Source organism: Corvus cornix, chromosome 1 (assembly GCF_000738735.6).
Source record: "Corvus cornix cornix isolate S_Up_H32 chromosome 1, ASM73873v5, whole genome shotgun sequence".
NCBI lineage: Eukaryota > Metazoa > Chordata > Aves > Passeriformes > Corvidae > Corvus > Corvus cornix.
The window spans coordinates 21,748,618-21,774,340 of NC_046332.1; the positions used below are offsets into that span (position 1 = coordinate 21,748,618).

The window sequence follows — 25,723 nt, forward strand, 5'->3', positions numbered from 1 at the left end:
CTAACATACTCACAAACTGCCTTGTCCTGGAGAATTCCTCTCTGCTGGAGTGATTTTTTCTAGCAAAGCTGGAAGAGGCCAGGGTATGGAGAGAGCCTTCCTGGTGTGCAGAAACAGAGACCTGAAGAAGACTTTTAACTTGGAGATCACTCACTCTATATTCTTCTAGAGCCAAGGAAAACTCTCTCTCCCTCTCCCCCATCCAGAACCACTGTCTCTTCATACAACCCATCTTCTCCCTCAGGGCAGCCAGCCAATTTTCCCAGACCTTAAAAGTGGCAGCTCTCAGTGACTCTAATGTATTACTCAGAATGGTGTGAGGAGCTACCAGTTTTCAGAGAAGCCAAGATGATTTAAGACCTGCCCCTCTTGCAGCCCAAGCTCTCAGTGACTGCTGTGGGGACCACAGGGACTGGTAACTGCTTTGGGGAGGGAAGGCTTCCCGGATGCTCTAGGAGAGGAGGAGACATTAATTCAGGGTCACATTCAAATTTCAGTGTGTGCCTCCTAGAAATTTCCTCCTGGCAGGACATATAGCAGAGTAGGTGATGGAAATAGAAAAAATACTGCTTTTGCTTTTCCCTTTTTTTTTTTTTTTTTTTTTTGGAGGGGGGTTAAGTTCAGAATTCAAAGTGGAAAAAAAAATCAAATAAAATCAATTGTGTTTTTTCCCTGCAACTTCTGGAGTGCAGAGCTACTTACATTAGTATTCTGTAGCTAAATGCTTGCTGTCACTTCTTCCCCAGCAACAGCTTTCTTGAAAAATATTAATACTTCAGAATTTGTAAGTTCCCCCTACTAGCTCTAATCATAGGAATACAAAATCCTCCCCTGCTTTTGGCCCCAAAATGCTGTGTAATGTTGGCACACAGTGTTTCACAAATATCACTACCTTCACCACGATGGGGACGTGATCTCTTCTATCCCCAGTATAACACAGCTCAGAAGAATTAGTGGACAAATATTTGTTACACATTTAGAGGACTGTGTATAAAAATTGCTAGAGGTATCATTTATGAAAGAAGCTTATAAAACAGCTGCAAAATGGCTTTCTTGGTTCTAAACACCTTGTTGTTTGCTCTTCCCCACGTGTGGGGGACCCCTTTTTTAACATCTAAAGGGAAAGAGGGGCGATGAGGAAACCCAGTCCCTCTCACCCACTGTTTATTCAGATCGATCCTTGGGTTGGTTCTGCAGAGAAGGGCTGGCATTTGGTTAAACACAGACTGGGCTGAGCAAACAGGTTGAAAATTCCCTTGGACTTTCTCACTCCCAGCACTGTCAGCCTGCCTCCAGCCCAGCTCAGTTGATCAGTGAGCAGGCTTTGTTTGGCAGGCTTCTTTGGCCAGATATCTGCTTGAGGTTTGTGTCTGCTCCAAGAGGAGGATAACCAGGAGGAGGATGACGACGGGCCTGCAGGTAAGAGGTCGGGTGCCTGTAACCCACCAGAGCTTCTCTGCTCACACTCATTTTTTGGGCTCTGTTTCCTTTTATTGTGCCCCTCTTTTGAGTGTCAAGGTGTGTTTCTAAAACTTTCTTGAGATGAAGTATTTTGCTGTGTTTCATCGATAAATAGGCATTTCTCTGCCCCTTCACCTCCTTTGGAGGTCATCATTCTTGGTCAGCACCTCGTCATGGTGGGAGTTATCCTTTCCGCACCCTTGGCACACACCCCTCCTCCCACCCTGGCTGCCAGGGGGTGTTTCCCTCTCAGCCTATGAAATCTGGATGGCAACATCTGCCCAGATGTTGCAACCCTGGCTGCCATCTTCCCTGACAGCCCTGGGGAGATGCTCCATTGAGGGCTGTTTCTCAGTGCCCCTTGCAGGACACCCTGGAACAGCAAGGTTGTGGCCATGCCCTCCTCTCCAAGCCCCAGCAAGGCACCATTTGGCAGAGCACGGGGGAGCTTTGGGAGAAGGGTGTGATAGGGTGGGCTTGTGGCTCAAGCATAGGAACATGAGACTTGCAACCCTGAACCTCATCAGCACCTCACTGCTGTTGTGGGGGGCCAGCTGCCCCAGGGTCATTGGGGTGCATGAGCTGCTGCAGCAGGCAGCACAGCCTCACCCCAGGACGTGGTGGGTCTCAAGAGCTTGTGCAGGATCACCACATTTCTCCCCAGACTTTTGGGATGTCATTGTTCCCAACCCTTTTCCTAGCCCTGGAGATGCATGTGTGTGCTCCTTGACCACCTTCTGCAATGCTCATTATTTTACACAGCGCTTTTGCAGGTCTTCTTATTCACCTCTGAGGAGTCCTGTCTCCTCACACAGTCAGATTTCACTGCGCCTCTTCCTTGCCTGTCCATGACACTTCCCAGCTCTCACTGCCCTCTTTCAGCAGCAGGACAGCCTTGTCCCTGTACCATTCCAGATGAGGGTCTGACTGGTTCATGTCATGGCTGTGACTGCATCTTCCATGTCCGGCTTTGACTCACTCCTAGCAGCCCCATACACCTTGGTGGCTGGACTGTGGCTGCAGGCTGGGCGTGGCTCTGCTCATGGGAACAGGCTGCTCTGCCAGCAGCTCCTCTCTGAGACGTCACATGTGTCCCTATCCCGTCATCACCTCACCTGCTCCACCTTCTCTTGGCATCTCTCCTCCAAAACTGTTGCTTTACCCTTGCTCTCCATTCCCCTGGCATCCATCCCTCTCTTCTATTGCCCACAGAGTGCCATGTCCCACCCTAAAGCTGAGCAGGTCCTTTCAGGAAAGGTCTGGCCTTGGACCATCTCCAGCCCTTTTGGAGCAGAGGGATGTGGAAATGTCCGGGGAGGTGGCAGCTTCTGCTGGGGATATTGGCCCTGCAGCACCAGGGCAGAGCTCTGGTTTGTGTGCTTTGGCTACAGCCTGCAAGGAGGCTGTGGAGCCCCACACAGAGGGTGAGAGACCTGCTCTGCTCGTTGCCCCAAATGCTCATGTCAATGTTTCTGCATTTTTGTTAAACACTCCAGTGCTGACTGGACTGAGCTGATAAAAAGTGCCATGCTTCTTGCCGAGAGAGGAATGTTGTTTTCCTGTGTCCTGCAGCAGGAGCTGATAGAGAAATATATTATGCAGTGTTTGAAGAAGGGTCTTAATTATTTTGCAGCCTATGTGTTCAGACTTCAAACACATTTTTCCCATGCCTGCCATCTAATTTGGAGAACAAAAGGTTATGGTTTATAGGTCAGAGCATGACACCCATTGTGAGCACTCTGCTTTACATCCCAGTTATTCCAATCAATGAGATTTGCTGAATTTTTTATGCTGTGCTGGGCTTTTATCTCTCTCATTTCATCAAAAAACTACAAAATAAAAACCAAAGCAGAGTCAGATGAATTCCTAAGGTCCTGTTGGCAGAAAAATCTACAGGATCTTGAACAAAATAACAACAGTAGTTAAAAGCAGAACTGAAAACAAAGAGCCACAGAGAATATTTTGTGTAACAGAAACCACCTGCCCAATTACGATAGTGCCCATCAACCTGCCCAGCCTGGAGATATCTATAACTTATCTAGGAACTGTAGAGGCCAGGCAGAGACCTAGGGGGAGATGCCTTTGGTCAGATCATGGTGCCACTTCCTGGAGATGGGCTGTGTTCCATTTTTGCAGATTTTTCGGCCCAGGAAGGATGCTCTGGTGCTGGGCAAGCAGAAAGGGGTCATTTCCCTTGGCTTGGGGGCACCTTGTGCAACACAGACTGAGAAGTGGGAGGTGGGCTGAGAGAGTTGGAAGGGAGAAAGGCCATGATGTGCCTGGCCCTTCCACCGCTGCCCCCAACCAACCTGTATCAGCAGGGTCCCTGCATGCTGCCCCAGAGCCCTGGAGCATGACAATTCCGAGGCATGCAGGGAGCTGATATGGCACAGCGTTTTGGGAGCCCAAATAATGTTTGACACCAACCCCTATGGGTGTGTAGAGGAGAGAACCTCTCTGAGGTCTACCACAGAGAAAGACAAAAAGAAACAGTGAATAAGAAAAGCCACATCCAACATCTAGGCAGAAGTCTTGGAGTCACACTCAGGGTGATAAATCACCAAGAAGACATCTCCCCTCCAGCGGCTGCAGTCCTGCCAATGTCTTTTTTTCAGCACTCGATGCAGTTATCCGAGCATTCTATTTTTTTTTTCTTGGCAAGAAAGAATTTATTTGACCAAACAATGATGCAGCAGCTTCTGCCGCCATTCTGGAGGCAGCGGGGCAGTGCCACCCTCTGCAGCCCCCGGTGCAGCTGAGGAAGGCAGCAGCTCTGCATCCAGCCCAGTGGGAAACTGCCCCCTGCATTGCTGCGCTCGGGCAAGGTGCGGTGCAGCACCAGCGTGGCCACACGGCAGCTGCTGCCACCAGATGCTTGCTGCTGGGTTGGTTTTCTTTCTTTCCTCTGTCCCAGCAAGCAGAGACAAAGGGACCTCTGGGGGTGTGGATGGGCAGGCCAGATGTGCAGGTCACCAGCTTTTTAGCCTGAAGGACAGGGGATGGATTTGTCACAGAAAAGTCTCTGTGCCTTCTTTCCCTCTCACCCCAGCAGTGTGGCACGGGGCTGCCGGGGAGCATGCAATGCTTGCCAGGTACACAAACCCTCCAAAGAACCACTGACTGTCCCCTCCCAGCTCTCCATCAGCATTCAGCAGAGCCTGTCGAATCTTGCTAGCTATGCCTCCAGAAAATCAGCTTGTTCCCTCTTCCTCCTCTTCCCCCTGTCCTCCCCTTTTCACCAGGGCTGCCCCGAAGGCAAATGCTCGGACCACCTTTATGTTACTGGTAAAGGGGGATGCAGTATGGAAGCCTCAGTTAATTCTGGAACTGCTGCAGTCCCATCAGATATTGCTGCATTTCCGTTTAAAAGAAGGGAGGGGGAAAAAAGAGGGGGGGAAAAATGCTCCAGTACAATACATTTGCCAGGGCTGCTTAGGTGACCTACTGCTTTGCATATCAATATGCTTCTTGCAGAACCCAGCGGAGAGCAGCTCCTAGCGATGTATATTCATTTGCAAGACGAGAGAAATATCCTCCCTGAACCGATGGAAACCAGGATGTTTTCAGGTTCAGGCTGAGCAGGGCTTCCAGCCAGCCGGGGCCCCCTGGGAATAGTCTTCTCTTACACGTCGCTGAAAGGAGCCTGAGGAAAACACATGATTTCTCAGGAGGTTTCAGGCTTGCTCTCTGAGTGTCTGCTACACTGGGAAAATTATAAGGGGGCTGCAAATTGCCCAAGGTTGAGCACCCCTGGGGGGAATAACCCAGGCACTGTAATACTATATATAAAATAAACCAGGTAGAGGGGCTTTGTCAGTTCACTTTTGTCTCAGACCTGTGCCTCTCTGAAGGTGCCTGCCCCTGCCAGAGCTGCTCATGGCTGGCCATAGCCAGGGTGTGTGACAGCCAAGCCTTAGGGCTCCTGGGCTTTGCCATCCTGGCACTGCTGTGTGAAGGCTGATGAGCAGCCCTGCTACCCTTGCAGTTGTTAGAGGGGAGCATTAATATTTAACTCCCTCCCCAGGCCACGGGGCTGAACCGCTGGTCACTGACAAAAAACACCTCTGCGTTCACTCAGAGTTCAACAGAGCTGCTTCGTGCCTTCCTGTGGCATCAGAAAGGACTGTATTTACATTTCTGACAGTGCAAAGCTAAGGTCTCTGTTATTCCTGCTTCCCTTATGTGTCTCAGGCTTGCTGCAGGGATTTTCCCAGTGCTGCAAAGATGGGATCTGCATCCACTGTATCCTGTGGCTTTTAGCCATGCTCAGAGCACAGCAGCTGTAGGGAGGGCAGGTGTGGAGGACATGTAGGTCTGTTCCATCCATGGGTCTCTTGGGAATTCACTGCCCTAGAGAGCCAGACAATCACCCAGTAATGGATTAATTCTCGCTTACTGCCATGGTGGACAGTTCATGCCCAATTAGTGCTTATTTAGGGCAAATCAGTGACACAGTTTAACTTGGCTGTGTTTCCCTTCCTCCCTCATCCCATCTACATCCTGACCTTTTCTTTGAGCATGGGGATTTATCACAAGACATGTCAACCAAATGACTCCCAGTTCCATTCCCTAAGAATCTGAGGACCAAGTGAACAAATTTGCAAGGCAGTCTGCAGATTTTGGAACACCCATGATTGAAGCAAAGTCAGATTGAATGTGAATGGTGCTAGCATACATCCATAATGTTGGTGCACAGTTCTTCCTATCCATCACCGTGTTGTTCTTGAGTCTGACAGTCTATGTGATATTTGGGTTATTTCTCAAATGCCTTGATGGAGCAGAATGTAGTCAAAATAGACATGTGGACTTAGGAGAGCAATTCCTATCTGTGCTTCCCAGCCCACCACATGGTTAGCTAATGAAGCAAATCCAGGAGCTGTGAAAATGGTCTATGGCAACATGCAAATAGATCACTTGAGAAAGTCTTAATGCATACAAAGAGCCTGGGAAAATGCATGGGAATGCAATGGGTGGGTTGTGTGGAGAGGTTTTGATTGTGTTTTCAAAACAGTGATGAGCTGTGTGGTTTATTTTACAGTACATGTCGGGATTTGGAAATGAACATGTTTCCGAGGATCCACGCTGTCCAGGAGCTTTACCGGAGGGACAGGTACTGAGGTTTTTTTAAGTGTTTTATCAAAATGCACTCTTGAGTGAATATCTAATCTCTTCTTTTCATCTTAACGTGTTTCCTTTCTCTCTGCCACTATGAAAATCTCCAGGAATCTTCTTTATGCAAGACTGGAGTGATAAGATGCTGGCGGAAGTCAGAACAGAAGATTTCCATTCACACTTTCTATTTTTAAGTTATTTGTGAGCTTCCAGGTTTCACCCTGGGGATTAATACTTGCCTAAATTACCTCTGCTCAGCAACAGGGGATTTTTTCCAGAGTCTGAAGCGCAAGTGGCTCAGCCACAGAGAAGGAAACCACCAGCTCTGGATTAAACCAGAGCAGAAGTTTGAAGATCAGCAGAGACATGCTTGTGGCAGGAGAGGCAGCTTTCACAACTTCTGTAGGAATGGGGTTCAATGAAGCTGCCATATGAGTCTTTGGCAGGGAGCAGGGAGGGGACATGAATGCCTGTAGTAATAAGCTGAGAGATTAATTCTTAAAAGTAAATTCTGAACGTTTGATGAAAATAAATTATGTGGGGTCGTTCTGTTTTAAGGAAAAGAATCGCAACCCACGTGGTGCTACCCTCTTGGTGCCCAGAGGCGAAAATGAAACCCTGAAGAATTAAAGTGCTCTCACCTCCTTTGTGCTGGTCTCCTTTACACCAGCACACATTTTGAGGCTGCCTGTGGCCTCCCTTGGATCTCCTGTAACCATTTGGACTTGGATGGCAGCACCTCTCCTATGAAGACAGGCTTAGAGAGTTGGGGCTCTTCAGCCTGGAGAAGAGAAGGCTCCTGGAAGAATTTATAGCACCTTCCAGTACCCAAAAGGGGCTACAAGGGAGTTGGAGGGGGAATTTTCACAAGGACATGTAGTGGACAGGACAAGGGAGAATGGGTTTAAACCAAAAGAAGGCAGGTTTAGATTAGATATTAAGAAGAAATTCTTTACCATGAGAGTGCTGCAACACTGGCACAGGTTGCCCAGAGAAGCTGTGGATACCCCATCCCTGGAAGTGTTCTAGGTCGGGTTGGACGGGGCTTTGAGAAACCTGGTCTAGTGGGAAGTGTCCCTGTCCATGGCAGGGGGGTTGGAACAAGATGATCTTTAGGGTCCTTCCACTCCAAACCATTCTAGGACTCTATGACTTGGTGCTTAGCCAATTACATCCCTTGGTGCTCCTCTTCACCTTCTGTGCAAAGAATTACGGTCAAATGGAGACCTTCTCAACTTTTGCTTTTCCTGAGTTTTCTGGATTTCCCCAGTTCTGATGTTTTACATGTCGTGTGCCAGTGAGGACACACAACACAGGGACATGTTAAATGCATATCTATGTCCCCTAGGTCTGCATGGCAGCCCACGGTGTGCTCACAAGAAAGACAAACTGCTGTGCTGATTCAGGCTGGTAGCTTGACTGGTGCAGTTTCTTGTTTCTGAGGCTGGCTAGAAAAAATGTAAGATAGAGGCACCTTAAAACTGGAAGAACAATAGTGGTGGCTGCTGGTCTAAAAAGGCACTGGGCTGCAGTGGATGCGCTCTTTGAGGATTTCCACAGCACACTGCGTTCCAGAGCAGACTCCTCCAGCTCCTGGCTGAGGTGCTCTCATCTGGACAGAGTGTGGGCTCTGTATCAAAAGAGTTAACAGAAAAATCTGAAAACAAGTTAGACAAAAAAATCTTCAGTCCCGGGAGTGGATCCATTCTCCGATGCAGTATTTATAAGACTGGCATCTGCAGTAGTGCTGGCTAAGATAAAAATTCCAAGGGTTATTGATCCCCCTGCTTCACTGCATACCCACACTGAAAAGATGGAGCTTGAGGGCTGGAAGCTACACACACTCAGAGAGCTTCAGCTCTCCCCTCTGCCCACCTCTCAGGGCAGGGTTTGATACCTTATGGATGGCTGGTCTGCTCAGCAGCAGGATGACAGGATGTTATAGCAGACCTTGCAGGAGGGAGATAGGATAGCAAATGGTGTATGACTGTCCCACAGGGGTGTTTCCTGCAGTTCTTGGGTGCCTTTGCTTCTTGCTGATCTCAGACAAATAGATGGTGGCCTACTTAGATCAAAATGCTTCGTTTCTGTTCTCTAAAAAGGAGGAGTCTGTCCTCCAGTTATGAACTCACAAGGGTTGCTAAAACCTGTGCTAGTTGTACCCATGGCTCTGCAAAGGGGAAAGTGCCCCCTTTGTACTCCAAAGGAGGATTCTCACTGTGCAGAAGCCCTGCAGGAAAGCAGAGGCTCCTACACAGGTCACTCATGCTTTTGGGCAGCAAGCAGCACTGTCAGGAGGAAGCAGCACAACACCACAACGCCTGCTCTGGGCAGCGGTTCCATAGGTAGTGGGCAAGGGGAGAAGGGGGGATTCAGTGCGTTCAGCTGCTGTAAGTCTTTATCAGCCTTCTGGAAAGCCAGCCAGACATGATGCTCTGGGGTAACCCCTCTGAACAATTGGTCTGAGAAAAGTTTGTGCTCAATAGCAGTCTGCTTCACAGTCTGTGTTCACCGGGAATTATTTCCTTTTCCCTGATACTCCTGCTCCTGACCCTGTGGAGCACTGCCCCTTGCAGCTTACTCTATTGCTGCCCCAGTGGGCTGTGCTGACTCCTTGGGGCACTCTTTGGCATGTGGGAATGGGGTCTGGGGTCTGGCTGGTGCCTCAGAGGAGCAAGAACATGCAAGTACTGGAGCTGAAGCACAGCCTCAGGACAGCACAGCACCCCATGGCATCAGGGTGTCAGGTGCCCAGGTCAGTGCTCTGCTGGAGGCTTCAGAGCCAAGTTCCATGCCACTGCCTCTCATTCCTTGTTTTTCCTTCTCCTCCATCCAGAATAACCCTCAAGTCTGCCCGTACGGCCTGTACGCGGAACAGCTCTCGGGCTCTGCCTTCACCTGTCCCCGGCCCACCAACAAGCGAAGGTACCGTGGCCCCTGGCACTGGCTGGGGGATGTGGCACTTGGGGTGAGCATTGGGGAGTGGTGGAGAGGCTGCCTCGGTGCCACCTGTGTTTTCTGCAAGCCTAGAAGGGTAAAAAACCTCTACTGTGCACTACGAGAGGGAAAGGGACAGAAGACCATGGGAGAGGGAGAGAAAAGGATTTAGTGGGGCAAGTGGGTTACGAAAATGCTGAGAAAGCAGTGATTGGGATGGGAAAGAAAGTGGTTTTCTGAGCAAGGCGTGGAAGGGGGGGATGTTCACAGGGACCACATGGTCCCAAGCGGGTTGTGTGTGCTGTGTGAAACAACCCTGGGGTTTCAGCCATGATGCTTCTATGGAAACATCACCCCTGCCACTGGCACTGGTAAGCACCTCATGAATAGGGTCAAAATGAAGCCTCTGAGAAAGACTCTTTCCTCCTAATGGATGTTCCTGCACACTGTTTGGGTCCAGAGTGCTGCTAGCTCAGTCTGTTCCCATTTTGGGGCTGCCCAGGGCCTCAGAAAAGTGCCAGGCACCCAGCATGCTCTTTAACACCTCAGCAGTGCTGGGAACAGCTTGTTCCAGCCAGCAACAAACTTCCCAGAGCTCTGTCCTGATTGTCATGCTCCAGCCACAACCAGATTGCAGAAGATGGGTTTCTCGTTTTGCTTCTCCCGCTGTGGCTCTTCTGTCCCTTTTGCTGCTTATTCAAATAAAAGGCAAATGCATCATCTGAGATGCCTCTGCTCTCCAGGCTGCTCCCAGCTCTCAGTGTGCGTGGGAAAGGGATGAATCATTGTTTGCTGCACGCAGTTGTCCTTGATGGAATTTTTCCAGCTCTCAAGGGAGAGCTCCCTCCTCCCCTCTCCCACTTGCCCAAACTGCATCCACCACAGTTAACACATCAAAGGCATTGGCAGCCCTGCCTAGCTCAGGCTTTCCTGATCACCTCTGCTCTCTCACCTGATTGAAAGCCCAGCTTCAGGCTTGGCTGCACCATGCAGGGCGTGTGGATGCTGGAATGGCAGCGGTGGCAAGGTGCACAGCCACAGCAGGCAGCAAGGGAGGAGAGCGACGGTCCCAGGCAGTGACGGAGGCACGGGGGACCTCCTACAGCAGTGGGAAGCATCACATAAAACTCTGGGCTTTGCTGCATGGGCATGGCCAGCCAGGCATAGGATGCTACTTTTTGTAATCCATCCAAATTCAGATACAGGCTGTGACCTTCTGTCTCCAGAGAGCTTCTCTGTTCTTTCTGTTGGACACTGCTCATCCCTGTTGTGTCTGAGCTGCTTTACAACTGTGTTTAAACAAGCTTCTTTTTCCAACTGCAAGGTTGCTGTATTTCAGCCACAGAAAAAGCTGTGCCTTTATATTTTATATGCATATATGTGTGAATGTAGACATATGTAATTATACATAAATACACATACAGACATTTACCTACACAAAGCACAACATGTTTGTATTTAGAGCCTATAATAAAAGCCATGTCTCTGGAAACCTCTGGCTGTGAGCTGTTGTTTGATATTTCATTTTAATATTAATATTATTAAGTTGATATTTAATAAACCTTTTGTTCCAGTTGCCACCCATGTAAATGTTATTCTAGGAGCTCAATCAGCCAGCAGCTACCGAGAGGGTTTAACCTTTTCCCCAGGCTAATCCAGGTGTTTTCCTTCTTTGTAGCTGGCTGTATCGAATCCTACCTTCAGTTTGCCACAAACCCTTCAAACCTCTCAAGGAAGGCCACTTGACACACGACTGGGATGAAATTGAGCCTGATCCCAATCAGGTAACCATGCTGGAAGGAGCCCTAGTCCTGCCGAGAGGACAGTCAAATATCAAAGTAATCAGAAGTGCAAAGGCACTGAGTTGCAAGAGGTCTGATGGGAGTCATGGGTTCCTGGGGGTCTGGCCAAGTCAGGAGCAGGCTCTTGTCTGCCACCTGTTCATTGTTCCTCACCATGGTTACCCAGGGAAGGACAGCCTTTGATGCTTGTTGCTTCCCATCTTGTCAGATCCTTGTGCTGCTTCCCAGCACAGCTACAGTGCCACAGGGTTAGACCTGTGCTACCAGGCATCTCCCCTGGGGGCTCTTGTTGGTCACCTTTTAATCTGCTTTCTCTTCTCCTTCCGTGTCCCCCATCAAAATCTCATCATGCCCCAGCCCAGCAGGCAGAGCAGAAGTATGTCTCTGCCATCCATCCTCTCCTTCCCTGCACTTTTGGAGAGGTTACTGCCTGCCAGCCCATTTCTCTGCAGCCCTCATGGGAAATCTCACTTCATTCTGGAGAGTCACACAGAGAGATGGCATTTGTCTTCCTCTGTTACAGCCTTGCTGTTGTCTTTAATCATGATTTCTTCCCTGCCAGCCCCAGAACATTTGGTTTTGCTAATCTGCTGCCGTTCTCCTTTCAACATCATCTCATGGTCATTGGTTTTCACTTCTCTCAGGTTTTGCCCTTTGATGCATCATGATTAGCTAATTTCCAGCCTTCCAGCAGCCTCACCATTTGTCTAAATAATCCCCCAGTTCTGCTGGAATATGTTTTCCAGCCATTAACCAAGGAGAAGTGACAGGCTCATATTTACATGCCTTTGGTGCTCCTTCCCAGATGAAGCTCCAATGACTTCTGTTATCACCTCATCCATCCTGGATGCCCTTTTGCACCCCACACCTGCCTTTATGATTATTTATGATTACGGTAATTCCAAGATGCCCAGCTCTCAAGCATCTGAAGCCATTTATATGTAGTACCTTTTTTGCCTAAGGAAACAGCAGGAAAGCTCTTGCCCAGTCCCTCTCTTTCCACTTTCAATGGCAACCACCAAACCCAGAGACGTTATTTCCTGCAGTAAGTGGGAGCTGCCTTCCTGCTTTCTTTCTTATCCTCTCTGAAGCAGAGCCATAGACAAGGTTCAGTTTGTTGGACAAGACCTACTCTTCCTTGTGATGCTTTATGTTTCACCTAGGTACTTAAAGGAGCTTCCCCAATCCTCATTCATCTAAAAAGATGGCCATATGGAGGCACCTTATGCAAAGCCCATTGAAGTCAAAGGGAAAAATTACACTTTAAAATTACCCAAGGACACTGGCAGAATTATAAAAGACACAGATGACAAAACTGAAAAGGAGTCAAATGTGATGAAAAAATATGGAGTGGCATTTGAGCAAGAAATGCTGAAACAGAAGAAAGCTCTCCAGACTGGAACAGAGATGACCATGGGAAGCTACGATTGAGAGGCAGGGAGAAAATAAATACCAATAACAAATGTCACAGTAAAAAAAAAAAAAAAACAACCAACCCAAAAAGAACCGATCAAAAAATCCCCAGACAAACATAAACTCTGGAACTTCTTGTCAGAGGATGCAGGTGGATTCAAATCCAATACATTGGACTCCTCTGGCACCTTCTGCCTGAGGACCTTGATAGACTTTGCAAGAAGTAATTAGTGCCGGTCATGGCTCCTACTCATGTAGGCAGAGCTATTTCAGCGTTGGATGTGGGGAAATTCAAGTGGAGCAAACAGGAGTGTCCTGTTTGGGTCACAGAGGGACTGAATCATTCAGCATGGAGTGGAGCACAGGACCATGACAATTTGACTGTGGAAAGCTGGCTCATCTGAATTTCTTTGCTCTCAAAAGTGTTGTTAGTAATAGAGACACATTTTAAATAGGATTTTTTTTAACCTTGGCACTGCAAAGGCTTGCCAATTACTTTACAAAACTATGATTAAAAATTTTAAAAGCCCCCCAAATAAAAAAAAAAAACAAAAAGGAAAACACAAACCCTAACCAGATTATCAAGAGAACAAGGAAAGAGAGAGCTACCTCAGCTAGCAGAGGGCAGGGAAGCAGGGGGAGGACAGGGGTTTACTTTCTTTTGAATTACCACCATTTGTGTTCTGACCACTGGCATCTCTTTCTTGTTTTTTGTTTGCTGCAATCTAGCTGCGATGGAAACCTTTTGAGATTCCAAAAGCCCCTCAGAATAAGATGGACTTTGTGAGCGTAAGTTGGGGAACCAGGGCATCTGGGCATCCTCCATCTCTGTTCCCCCTCAGGGGGGCAGGGCACACAAGATGCTCAGAATTGGGCTAGTATTGGCAGTTTTTGAAACCACTGGGCTTGCAGAGCATCTGTGGGAGGGGAGAGGATTGCAGATTTCAAGCAACTGACAGTGGGCTTGATTTTCTTCATTGACTTTTCAGGAACTCTTAAAGGAAAAAAAAAAAAAGCCCCAGCCCTCAGTTTTCCCTAGAGCCTTGGCTGGAAAACACCAGCTTACATGGATTTTAAGAAACCCCAAGTATGTTAAAGAGAAACCAACACATTTGACAAAAGGCCACACAGAGAAAGACTGGTAGCAGTGTGGAAAGTGGGAGAGGGAGTGAGTCCCAGCAAGGCGGTGAGGTGAGGGGGAGAAACAGGGCCGCCCCTGCTCCCCTGCCTGCCGCTCACTCCTGGTGCTTTCGGTTTGCCGGCAGGGACTGCACACCTTGTGTGGCGCTGGTGAGCCCAGAGGACGCAATGGCATCGCAGTCCATATTTTTGTCTGCAACACCTCCATGGTCGACAGGTCAGTGTCTGTTGTGCTGGTGGCTCAGGCTGCTCCAGGCTGGCTGGCTGTATGTTCCTGTCTGGTGCCACCAGCTTGAGTCCAGCTCCCAGCATCACTGTGCGTGCTGTGTTCCTGTGTGCACAGGCAAACGTGTTCCCCGTGTCCACAGCAGGTGTTTGTGCAGCAGGTTGTACTCTGTGGTCAAACACCGGAGGAGTGGGTGGGGAACCACCAAGAGAAGTAGGGAGCTGGACATGGGGGTGCACCAAGAGGAGATGTGTTGGATTTAGGTGCTCTTGTCTTAGGGACTGGAGCTGCTCCTCAGAATTCAACACACATGCAGCAGGCATTGCTGCTCCCTGCAGTGCCTCGGGGGGAAATCAGCCCCACTCCCCAGTTTACAACAACTGATGTGCGTGTGAATACAAAGGCAGGAACCTGGCAGAGGTCAGAGAACATCCTGCTTCCAGGCTGAGCCATTTACTTAAGAGTTGGACTTGATGATCCTTGTGGGTCCCTTCCAACTCAGAATATTCTGTAAAACTCTGCCATGTCAGTCTCCCAGCTCAAAACTCCCAGCTGTGGCTGTGGCGTACAAAATGCACGGGGCTTGTAGCATCTTAACGTTATTGTTTCCCTTTTTCTTTAGATGCCTTTATAATTCGGATGGTGACTTCCTGATTGGTGAGTTGATGCTTTGGCTTCTTTTTTCCTCCAGGTGGTTCTGCCTGGGGTACCACCTGCCTGCCTCTTTGTTCTTCCAGAGCCTTGGGCCCTACAGCCAAGATTTGGAGGAAAGGGTTGGCTTCACCCCCATGCCATGCAGATATGGTGGTCTGGCACCAGCTGGGCTGTTGGGCAAGTTGCACTGCTCTTGTGCCAGACCTCAACTCTTTGAGCAGTGACCCAGGTTCCTGGACATGGTGCTCAGGGATCATTTCCCAATGCTCCCCAGACTGGTATTAGACATGCCACAGGCAGAGGTTTTCTGGAAATCATAAACCTCAGGATTTCTGAACAACTTACAGTTAGCTGCCTTTGTTGCTTTAGCCCAAGATTATTTGGCACGGCAGCTTAGCTTCCCTGCTGTGCCACCCTCAGGCAACCAGACTGCCACAGTGAGTGTGGAGGTTGACAGATAAAGTCCACCCATGCTGAAAAATATTCTGAGTGGTATCAGAAGTCAGATATTTTCTTGTATCTTTCTTGAGTAAAGAACAGCAATGCCTTCGGGACACCAACAGGAACATTTGTCCCATCAAATAGCTATTAAATTGTTCTCACTCACCTCCCTCACTACTGTGAAGTAAAAGTGCCAGGGCAGGTTTTGTAAATCTGCTAGTTTTTCAAGTCAAAATGTGAGCTCTCCTGTGCCAGCACAATCATGGAAAACAATGCAGATGTTAGCAGAGTATTGCTTCTACCCTCAGGAAGCAGTTATTCCCAGACATCTCACACTGCCATGGTCATGACAAAGATGGGTACATGCTCTATTTCATGTGAAGGTTGTGAGACAGACAGATATGGACCCAAATACATCAAATCCCATTTATTTGGACTGTGGTGCAAATCTTACCTCAAGGGGCCATGAAGTTTTGGCTCATACAAGTACCTTCTGTGACGTGGGGATGATGGGGCTGATCAGGAAGCTTCACTCCAATGCAGCTGTCTCTGCTTCAAGACTCTGCATGGGAGCCCAGACTCCCTGTGTAGCTATATCAGAACGGGCCTACTGCTCTTCCTTGGAGCCTGGGTGCTCTGACAAGGACAGAGAGGGTGGCAATCATCACATTACTTCAGCTCTTCTGCCTCCATTTTGTTTCCACAGTGCCCCAGCAAGGAAAACTGCTCATCACAACTGAGTTTGGGAAGATGTTAGTGGAGCCCAACGAAATCTGTGTCATCCAGGTAAGGACTGAATGCACCTTGCCCGTGGCTCAGAGCCAGATGTTGGAGCAGGCCTACTCCTGCACTCAGCTGCTCATGGTTTGTCAGCAAAGTCCTGGGAGGATCCTAGTATCTTTCTTTATTTTCCAGCAAGGAATGCGTTTCAGCGTGGAGGTGTTTGGAGAGACCAGAGGCTACATCCTGGAGGTGTATGGGGCACACTTCGAGCTGCCTGACCTGGGACCCATTGGTAATGATCTCCTGTTAGATCTGCAGTGAATTTCATAGGGACAGGCATGAATTGCAAGCCCAAATCCATCACATCCTCCCATGCATGTGCTCTTTCACAAAGATACCTTCCATTCCAGCACTGTTATTCCCCAGAAGGGCAAGCATTTGTCCAAAAAAATGTGACAGACCAGTTGTCCAGAGATTCCCCTGGCACTGAAGGGACCATTTATCTCCCACCCTCTTTTCTACTATGTTCTTTTCTGTTCTGGTCTTGGAGTCCCTATCTGCTGGCTCTGAACCTGTTCTTACCAAAAGAAACCCAAAAGGCCATCACCACTGATGCCTCATACTTACAGATACGGCATAAACTGGAGTGATAGGAGAGAATTTTCCTGGTAAAAGGGCAGATTTCAGAGGCAACACATATTCCTGAAGGCTCACTTTAGATTTAATCAAGTCGGTTTTTTCCCCCCCTACCTCTGTTAACAGAGACACCTCGGAGCTCTAGAGTGCTTTACTATCAGAAACTGCTTCCTGTGGAAAATTAGAAACCAATAAAATGAGCAGCACAGGACTTGGATCAGCAACACATTCACATCTCTGTGTGCTGCTGCCAGGGCGGATCTGCTTTCACTGAGTGCAGGTCTAGCTCTCATAAACCACAGATCCTCTGTGTGGGATGCCTCCTGCTCTGTGCAGAGTCACACATCGTGGAGGCACAGCCTCTTGCTGCCACGACAAAGATATTGTGAGGGGACACAGCATCTGAAGGCCTGCTGCCCACATTGTGATTTCCCAGTCAGCTTTCTGGCAGTGCTCAGCTCAGGTTATGTCACCTTCCTTATCCCTTCAGTACTTGCCTCCAAATTTATCTTGCTGAGAAAAACACCTCCTGGTTACTGCTACTAAGATTGTGTCAAGGAAGGGAAGTGAAACTCCTCTTACAACAGCTAAAATAAATACAAAACCAGTGCCAATAGTTCTCCACATTGAGACTGGTGCTTTGAGGTTGGTTGTTTTTTGTTTCAGGTTGGATTGGGGCTTTTTCCCCCACTAGATATTTTTAGCTCTCAGCATGATCTAAAAGACTGGCCATGCTTCAAGTAAATTAACTGGTATTATCAATCAATAACAAGCTTGGCTTGGCTAATCTGCATTCGGGGGCATTTGCATCTCATAGCTGTGGTGAAACTGAAGCTGGTCATTCTTCCAAGTGGAGAACCAACCCAATTTGCAGCTGTATGTGGGACCCCACTTGAATATCTCTCCTCTATGACATGCTGGGTACATCTTTTCCCACATGGAGCCTACAGTGATTTTTCAGCAGCTTGCCTTTTAGCCAGCTGCAGCTTTCTGCCTTCATCCACCATACCCTGTGCCTGCTCCACTTCATTATTGATATGGTTGCCCAGCCTGTTTGCAATAGGTTTTCCCATTAGCTAGTTTTTCAGAAACAGTTAGACTTTCTTTAGGATTTTGGTTTGGGTTTTTTTTGTCTCCAGAAGGTAGGAATCTATTCTAAGGCTTACTTTCTGGAGAAAAGAAAAAGAGTGCACTTGCCTGTAAACCTTTTCAGGAGATGGTAATTATAAGAGCTCCTCTTCTTACCACCTACCTGCATTCCCCTCAGAGACCAAGATCCTTTGTATTTCAGTCTTACTTTATTTTAACTTCACTTTTCACTTGGAGAAAAAGTGACAGCTGGAGAAAAGCAGTGACTGTTAAACCTTAGCAGCAGGTAGTAATGTCTGCATTTTATCCAAGAAATTCAAAACCACTTTGTAACAGTACTACTAATGAGGAGAAGAATGCTCTAGCACCCATATGGTGCTTTGCACTTTGAAAATTCACTCCTCACATTAAGCAACCCCTCAGTATGCCCAGAGTCTGTAGGTATCACTATGTTATTACTCTCTTTGTTAGCATTCAGGAATGTATTTGGCCCCTCATGACATGCCTCATAACTTCTGCGTGGCTAAGCATCCAATCAGCAGGATGTCCAGGAACAGAGAGCAATTCATCCTCCATTTTTCACTTAATTCCTGGTTGTTACATACCTTTAATTGAGGATGACCTACTAATCTCATTCAGAAGGCACCTAGTGGAGACCTGTCTTAGTCACAAAGGGAGCATGGACTTGAACACTAGGATGAGTTACAATTACCTACTCACAGGAGCATGAGAAGTACATGACTATTTCAGGTTTCCTGTTGGGCCAAGAAGAGTTGGGTCATTCACAACACAGAAGGACACCCACAAAGCCAAGAAATTGCACCAGCCTCTCACTTCACTAGCAGATTGCCCAAAGAGCTTTGTCACCTCTCCTTCTTTCCCAGGAGCCAATGGCCTGGCCAACCCACGTGACTTCTTGGTGCCTGTGGCATGGTACGAGGACCGCCAAGTGCCAGGGGGCTACACAGTGATCAGCAAGTACCAGGGCAAGCTGTTTGCAGCCCAGCAGGTGAGGATGCCCTGGGAGAACAGGTAACACTGAAGTGCAGTGACTGCCAGTGCATGGCCTGGGATATGCAGCTCAGTAGCGTGGATGTAGTCTTAGGAAGTCCTGCTGAGTTAGGTGGAGCAGAACTGAGCCCTTGTCTTCTTGGGTCATTCATTTTCCCAGCTGAGGATCCTCAGTCTGGGAAAAAAGTGTTTGTGAAAACTTGGTTGTCCAAAAACTCAACAGTGGTCTTTGCCTCCATATGTTTATAGCAACAAAGTAGAAATAGGAGCTGGGGCTACTCTGAAAATCCAGAGTTTCCTTACCAGAGAGCTGGTGTTACAGCTGGTCTTGGGCAAGAACTGCCTGAGCATTTAAAAGCCCTTAGAGACCAAACCCCAGAGGGAAGGCTGAGGCTCACCAAGCAGAAACACTGAGGAAAACCTCATCCTCACAACGTTGGGCTGTGCTTAAAGGGCTGCCAGTGTACCTCTAACCAGTACTTAACCCACTTTTCATTTGGGAAAGAGCAGCATCCTGCACATGTGCAGCATGTTGGAAGGCTGTATGTGGTAATCCTCTGTCTCTTTGCTTTGCTAGGATTACTCCCCCTTCAATGTTGTAGCTTGGCATGGGAACTACACACCGTACAAATACCATCTGGAAAAATTCATGGTCATTAATGCTGTTGCTTTTGACCATGCGGTAAGTTCTGGAACTGGGCAAGGCAGAGCTTTGTGGCTACCGTACCATCCAAACCCACCCTGAGCTCCAGGGGCTCTGCACCTCTTAAAAAATATGTTATGCTCTAAGAAACAGTGTGAAATCTCTTGTGCTTCTTTCCCTGGGCCCAAACCAAGATTTCATAGAGGAAGACATCCTTCTTTGTGGTACAAAGACATAACTGGAAGTTGATCAGCTTCTTAAACAGCTCTGTGCAGCTTCACATAGAACTTCTGTACCTTGGAGGAGGGATGAATACTGATGCCAACATACACTCTGCAACTCAGCAAAAAGACTGTTGCTTCAAATTCTTGCCTTGATTTATTTCTTGCTATTGGACAGATTCCTTTCTCTAAGTTGTGGATGTGTCTGGTTCCTCTGAGTCCAGCACTGAAATTCATTTTGAAGAGCTGGCAGCTTTCATTGTAATAATTTCTAATCTTATGGAAAATAACTAAAGCCAAAACTAATGTGAGCAGCTCATCTATAAAGGAAACCAGTCCAAGTGGGAGAGGTGCCCACAGCAATGCAAGTGAGTGTGCAAGGAGACTGGAGCATTTCTAGTGAGAAAACCAACAGAAAGTTTTGTTTAAAACTCCAGACAAATCTGCCAGGAGAAGGATGGGTTTGGGATCAAAGCCCAGAAAATCACTTTACTGGACTTAAGACTTCAACAAGTCACAATTTCTCTGCAATTTCTTCTCCGTTTGTAAACTAACAGGGCCATGAGGCTAAATGCCTCTAGCAGGATGTTCCTGTCCTCTGTAACTGGCTAAGGAAAAGGTGTGGTTTTGTGGCAGGAGTGTTGGAGACTGCTCCTGGAATTGCAGTACCTCATCTTGCAGTGCTGTCCACCCTCTGCATCTGTGCTGCCAGCTATAAGGCCAGGATGGGGAAGGATCATCAAAGCTGCTCAAAGGAAGAACCACCCAGTCCCGTTTCTTGTCCCCCATGTACAGCATGGAATTGTGATGCTGAGTGCTGTCCCACAGGGTCCCAAATCTCATCCAGGCTATCAGATGCAGGTGACAAAAGTGTTTAGGCAAGGGAGAGGCTGTATCAGTCAGGTTTACCAGCTGCGTGACCTGAGCAGACAGCTCTAAGCCCTGCTCTGTTTCATGCTTCTTTCACTTTGCTTTTTTCCAGGATCCTTCCATCTTCACTGTCCTGACAGCCAAGACAACCCGTGCTGGAGTGGCACTTGCTGACTTTGTCATATTCCCCCCGCGATGGGGGGTAGCCAACAACACCTTCCGTCCACCTTACTACCACCGTACGTCTGGTCTTTCTTGGTTGTGCTTGAGCCCAGGACTGCAGAAAAGAAACAAGTCTCCGTTTATTTGAGAGCGTGTGCAGGGAAGCAGCAGTCTGGTTCATTGTCCTTGGCTCAGTTAGTCAGCTTCTTGGAGTCAGTCAGTCCTCCCTGGAAAATGAACAAATCCAAAGATGTTCCTATTTAAAGGATCTCATGAAAACTCGGAGGTTATGGGGCTCATTGAGTCCTCATAGATGGATGTGTCTGTACTCAAGGGCCTCCCACAGAGACTGGGTGCATATTGAACCTGGCACTGTACAAATGAGTCAGATACTGTCCTGTCCAGCCATGAATCACTTAATATCTCATTAGAGTACATAGATAAAGGAGAAAAAGAAATATCATATTACAAGTAGTGAGAAGCACAAGGGGGTGTAGAGCTGGCACTTGTATGGTGAGATCAGAGTTACAGCAAAGGAGGAAATTGGCTTTCCTGAGCCCTTCTTCACCACCTGCACAGTGATGGAGGTACTGCTGGCATTTAAGAAGCCAGTCATGAGGAACTGGGCTCCTTCTCAGGCAGGGAGTTGATTAATGTGTTTTGGATTTGGTTGCCATCCCCAGAGCTGGTTTCTTTTTGGCAGTTTTTTGGCTTCATCTTGGCAGAGCATAGCATTGTGTTGCATTGAATGGATGCTAGAAATCCAGTTCCCCACGTGGGACTGCCCTTTCAGGGAGACGATGAGACCCCCTGCTCCATGAGACTGAGGGGGAAAGCTTGGCCATCCTGCACCCCTTATGTCAACAGCTAAGAGGCCTCATCTCAGAAGCTACCAAGTGACAATGTTGTGGTCACTTTGAAGTGCTCAGAGGCTTTCTGCACACTTACTAACCACAATTTAACAGCCAGTTCCTTCTGCTACTCAGATTATTTCCAAGCATCTTGGAGGCCAGCAGAATCAGTGGCACTTGCAAGCATAGTAGACAGCTGTGCAGCCATCTGAGTAAATCCCACAGGCAAAGTTCTGCCCTGTCATTCAGCTTTCATTTGCAATAATGAGGGTGACATGAAAACACATTTCCTGACTGCCTGGAATAGTGCCAAGACTTTTTCTAGACCATAAGAGGTGAGACACACTCCTGCTTAACCACAATGAAATTGTTGCTCATCAGTAGAGCTGTGCTAATTTTACATCAATGCATTGTGAGCCATAGCAAATATGAAGATGTTCAACCTTGCTTCGTGTGCACTAAAAGACAGAAGGGACTGTCCTTCTCTTATCCGTGTTGCGATGATCTAAGTACCCATGAAGATGGCTGTGGCTGCCACAGCTACTCACTTGACCACAGCACCTCAGCCATAAGCTTGAGCACTGAATTCATGATAAGCAGTTTGGTTGTCTGCTCTACCCCAGCCATGGAGGGGAAGAGCTTGAGTGGGTAAGGCAGATATTGTGGTAGTCAACTACTAGGACACTGCACATGTTAGTTCCCTCTGAAATGAGTGCTGTGATGAGAATCTTGTTGCATTAAGAGAGGTATAGCAGGACTGAGCAACTCTGGGGTAGAAGTACCATATTGATTTCAACAAGTTCAGTTCTGCTGAACTCCCTTCTCTCCAAGTATTTCACAAGAGGCCTATTTTGCTTGCCAGAATCCTTAGTTGCCTCCTCTTCTCAGGTGCTGTGGAAAGCCTGTGTTCAGAGAATTTTGATGCACTCAAGAGTTACGGTTTTCATATTGTGTAAACTTTGACCCAAGTATAGCAAGGGTGTTTCAAAAATATTCCTCTTAGACACCATAAAAATTTCACATTCAAAGGGGGCTGTGCAGCTTGTAAATAATGACTTCTCCTGGCCACATTTACATCCTCAGAGGTTGTGAATTACTCCTAAGTACTTCTGAACTCAGACTGAAAATGTCTAATGCAGTTTTTATACCATGGGCATATATTTATTCTGTCTGAAAGAACGCTTATGTGATTCTCATGATGGTGCTTATGTGATTCTCTACTGGCCACTAAGAAATTTTAACTTCACAACATCCTGTTTGTAGAGACAACACTATTTAACTAACAGGGAAGGGAGGCACACCTAAATTGTTTGGGTTCACATATGAAATTTGCAAGCAAAAAGAAACTGGACTCTGCTCATCTCTTAAATTTCAAGCTGGTTTCCTACTTTCCTGCCCAGTCTTCCTAAGAGATATTAAAATTCCTGTTGCAGACAAACTGGCTGTCCAGCTCTCAGGGCCTGTACTGCAGTTTAAATGCGCCAAGTGCAGTACATGAGCAGGTTCAATGAAAAGCTTGTAACAATCCGGTCTTACATGAGACTCTGACAACTTGGGATGAAAATTAATGAATGTTTGCATACATATATAGGCCAACCCTGCTTTGACCTAAATTAGTTTTGTTGCTAAACATTTCAGACTCTGGATTGTACTAAATAAAGGCTGAACTAGTGGTTAAAAAGGGCTATATATAAAATAGCTACGGAAGCATGTCCCAGTTTTGCAAAAACTAACTGCTGGCAGAAAGTTGCCATATTGTTTAGTCACATCAGGAGTAGTAAAGCTGAAAGCTTGGATGGCAGCTGTTAAAATACCTTCCTTACAGGGAGCATAACTGAGTAAGTACTGAATGATTAGATATAACCATCCTTGTCTAAGTTAGTGGCATGCTGCTCTAGTGGTTTCAGAGGGTCTACGGAAAGTATTCTTTCTCAGGGAAGGACAGAATTTGGCTCCTTGTCTTTGGGCATACAGTGGCTGTAGAGATATAGGCAGATAATGCATGAATTAAAAGCATAAGGTAATGAAGTGCCTAACTACACTGGTGGTGGTAGAAGAGTATCAAAATAATTTCATGCTTATAACCTGAGACAGCAAAGCAAGCTCTCTCATAAGGCTGTTGATCAGGCATTTTGTGTCTGTAACACAGGGATGATTATACAGAACTTCCTTTCTAGCACTTCACAATCCCTAATCCAAGCCTGTAAAATCAGGTTACACCATGCAGTCCATATTTAGGTGTATTACTTACACAGCTTGAGATGGTAGGAAAAGCACAGGTCATTTAGGGATTGATGGAACCACCTTCATTAGGGTGATTTCTAATGAATGTCCTTCATTAGGAAGCTCTGTTTCTGAATCCAGATAATAAAATCCTGTACAACTTTACAAGCATTGCCTGTAGGATCCCTGATGTCTCCTTGCATGACACCCTGTTCAGAAACTTCCACTCCACCCTCTTGGCCCGGCTTAGCACATGGGTTTCAAGGAGCTCACAGCCTGTCTGTGATCCCTCCCAATCACCTTCTCTTTGCCTCCTGCAGGGAACTGCATGAGCGAGTTCATGGGGCTCATCAAAGGCCACTATGAAGCAAAGGAGGAAGGTTTCCAGCCAGGAGGCGGCAGCTTGCACAGCATGATGACCCCTCATGGGCCGGATGCTGACTGCTTTGAGAAGGCGAGCAAAGCCAAGCTGGAGCCGGAGCGGGTTGCAGACGGGACCATGGTAAGGAGCCAAGGGAGGCTGGAGTACAGCATGGCATAGTGCCCACTTTTAAACTACAGCCTAGTACTGTAGCTTCTTGCTGGCAAGTTGGAAAAGTACTTGGACCCAATGGCTGCAGCATCCACCTCCCTCACCAATGAGCACTGTTCAGCTCCCAGGAGCTCCCCTGGAGACATTTGATGCCAGGCAGCTTTGATCATCTCCCATCATAAACTGCTGCCTCTCAGGAAGCTGAGAATTTAATTTTGTCTTAGCCTGTGGGCAAAGAAGCAAATGCCTTGACTGTCCTCCTGTCTCTACCCCCTAAAATCTAATGACGATCATCAACAGACCTTTAACTAGAGCTTTTGGAACAACCTGGCTTTCCTGGGCATGCAGGGAGTCCAGTCCTGAGACTGGACTAATACCAGCATTGCACTGCCAGATCTGAATAGCATTCTCCCTGAGTTGGTCAGGCTGAAGACAGAACCTGGAAGTACTGGACTATGTATACAAATGCTGTTTGTGGTAGAGCAGACACCTTGCCTGGATTTAAATTTTCCCTCTTTTACCCTAACCTACCTTTTCTCTTCCCAACAGGCCTTCATGTTTGAATCATCCCTCAGCCTTGCCGTCACCAAATGGGGCCTCCAGACCTCCAATCGCCTAGATAAAAACTACTACAAGTGCTGGGAACCTCTGAAAAGCCACTTTAACCCTAGATGCAAGTAAAGAGAAGTGCTTGCTGTTTGTAACACGTGAGAGAAGGCAGGGAAGTCCAGCATACCTATGTGTGATGGCAGTTGACTCAAGCAGTGCAGAATGCTCTAGCACAGAACGGCACTTCCACCAGCCACTGAGCCACGAAAATGATCATCCCTAAGGAACATGGGAACGCAACAAAACCCATCATTATTCTTAACTTTCAAGTATCCAATTAAAGCTTTCCTGGTGACATGTTGAAGCTGAAGTACTTGTGTGGCTCTCACATGTAGCCTGGTGTGAAAGCTGCACCTTGTGTGGGCACGAGGTGACAGCCAGCTCCCGTTCACAGGGCCTCCTGAAAATACAACCTAATGTGTATTTCGAAGGGAGAAGCAAAGGATTGACAAAGCACTGTATGCTGTCTGTATGGGAAGAGCTTTATAAACAGAGCTGAAGGCTCTACCAGGCCTAAGCTCACTATCAGAGCAAGCCACTTCAACCTGCTCATCCATGGAGGGTTGCCAAAGAAAGACCTGGTTGTCAGAAAAGTAGACCACAAATGAAAAAAGGTTGGAGAATCCAAAGCACTTCACTGCTAAGTAAGAGAAAGTTTCTCTTCCATGCTATGGCCATCCTGCAATACTGACTTGTTTGTCAGCACTTGACAAATTCTCTCCTTAGCTCTGTGCTAATCTGCAGCATAGCAAATGTGGAGGGCTTCTATAGCCAGTCCAAGCATTTGTTCCTGGGAAGGTACCTGGAAAAAAGCTCAGCTGCAGACAACATGGAGGACCTCAACATTGATTGGAGTATGCAAACCTCACCCCCAGCTGGTGAATTCCACAGGGTAGAGGCAGCAAACAAAGCCCCAAGTATAGTGGGAACCAGGAGCACAGCCAGGCACCCCACACTTCAGGCTAAA

At 47.6% G+C, this 25,723-nt stretch overlaps 1 protein-coding gene across 1 annotated transcript; it reads left to right on the forward strand.

Annotated features, from left to right (window-relative positions):
* The first annotated feature begins 1,260 nt into the window (after positions 1 to 1,260).
* On the forward strand, positions 1,261 to 25,066 carry HGD (homogentisate 1,2-dioxygenase). The gene is made up of 14 exons (XM_010395936.2): positions 1,261 to 1,419; positions 6,500 to 6,571; positions 9,410 to 9,498; positions 11,189 to 11,294; positions 13,455 to 13,514; positions 13,991 to 14,082; positions 14,714 to 14,748; positions 15,893 to 15,972; positions 16,102 to 16,201; positions 18,519 to 18,643; positions 19,223 to 19,327; positions 20,492 to 20,618; positions 23,936 to 24,117; positions 24,697 to 25,066. The coding sequence occupies exons 1-14, from the start codon at positions 1,402 to 1,404 to the stop codon at positions 24,826 to 24,828; spliced, it is 1,323 nt and encodes a 440-aa protein (XP_010394238.1). The 5' UTR covers positions 1,261 to 1,401; the 3' UTR covers positions 24,829 to 25,066.
* Positions 25,067 to 25,723: the final 657 nt, after the last annotated feature.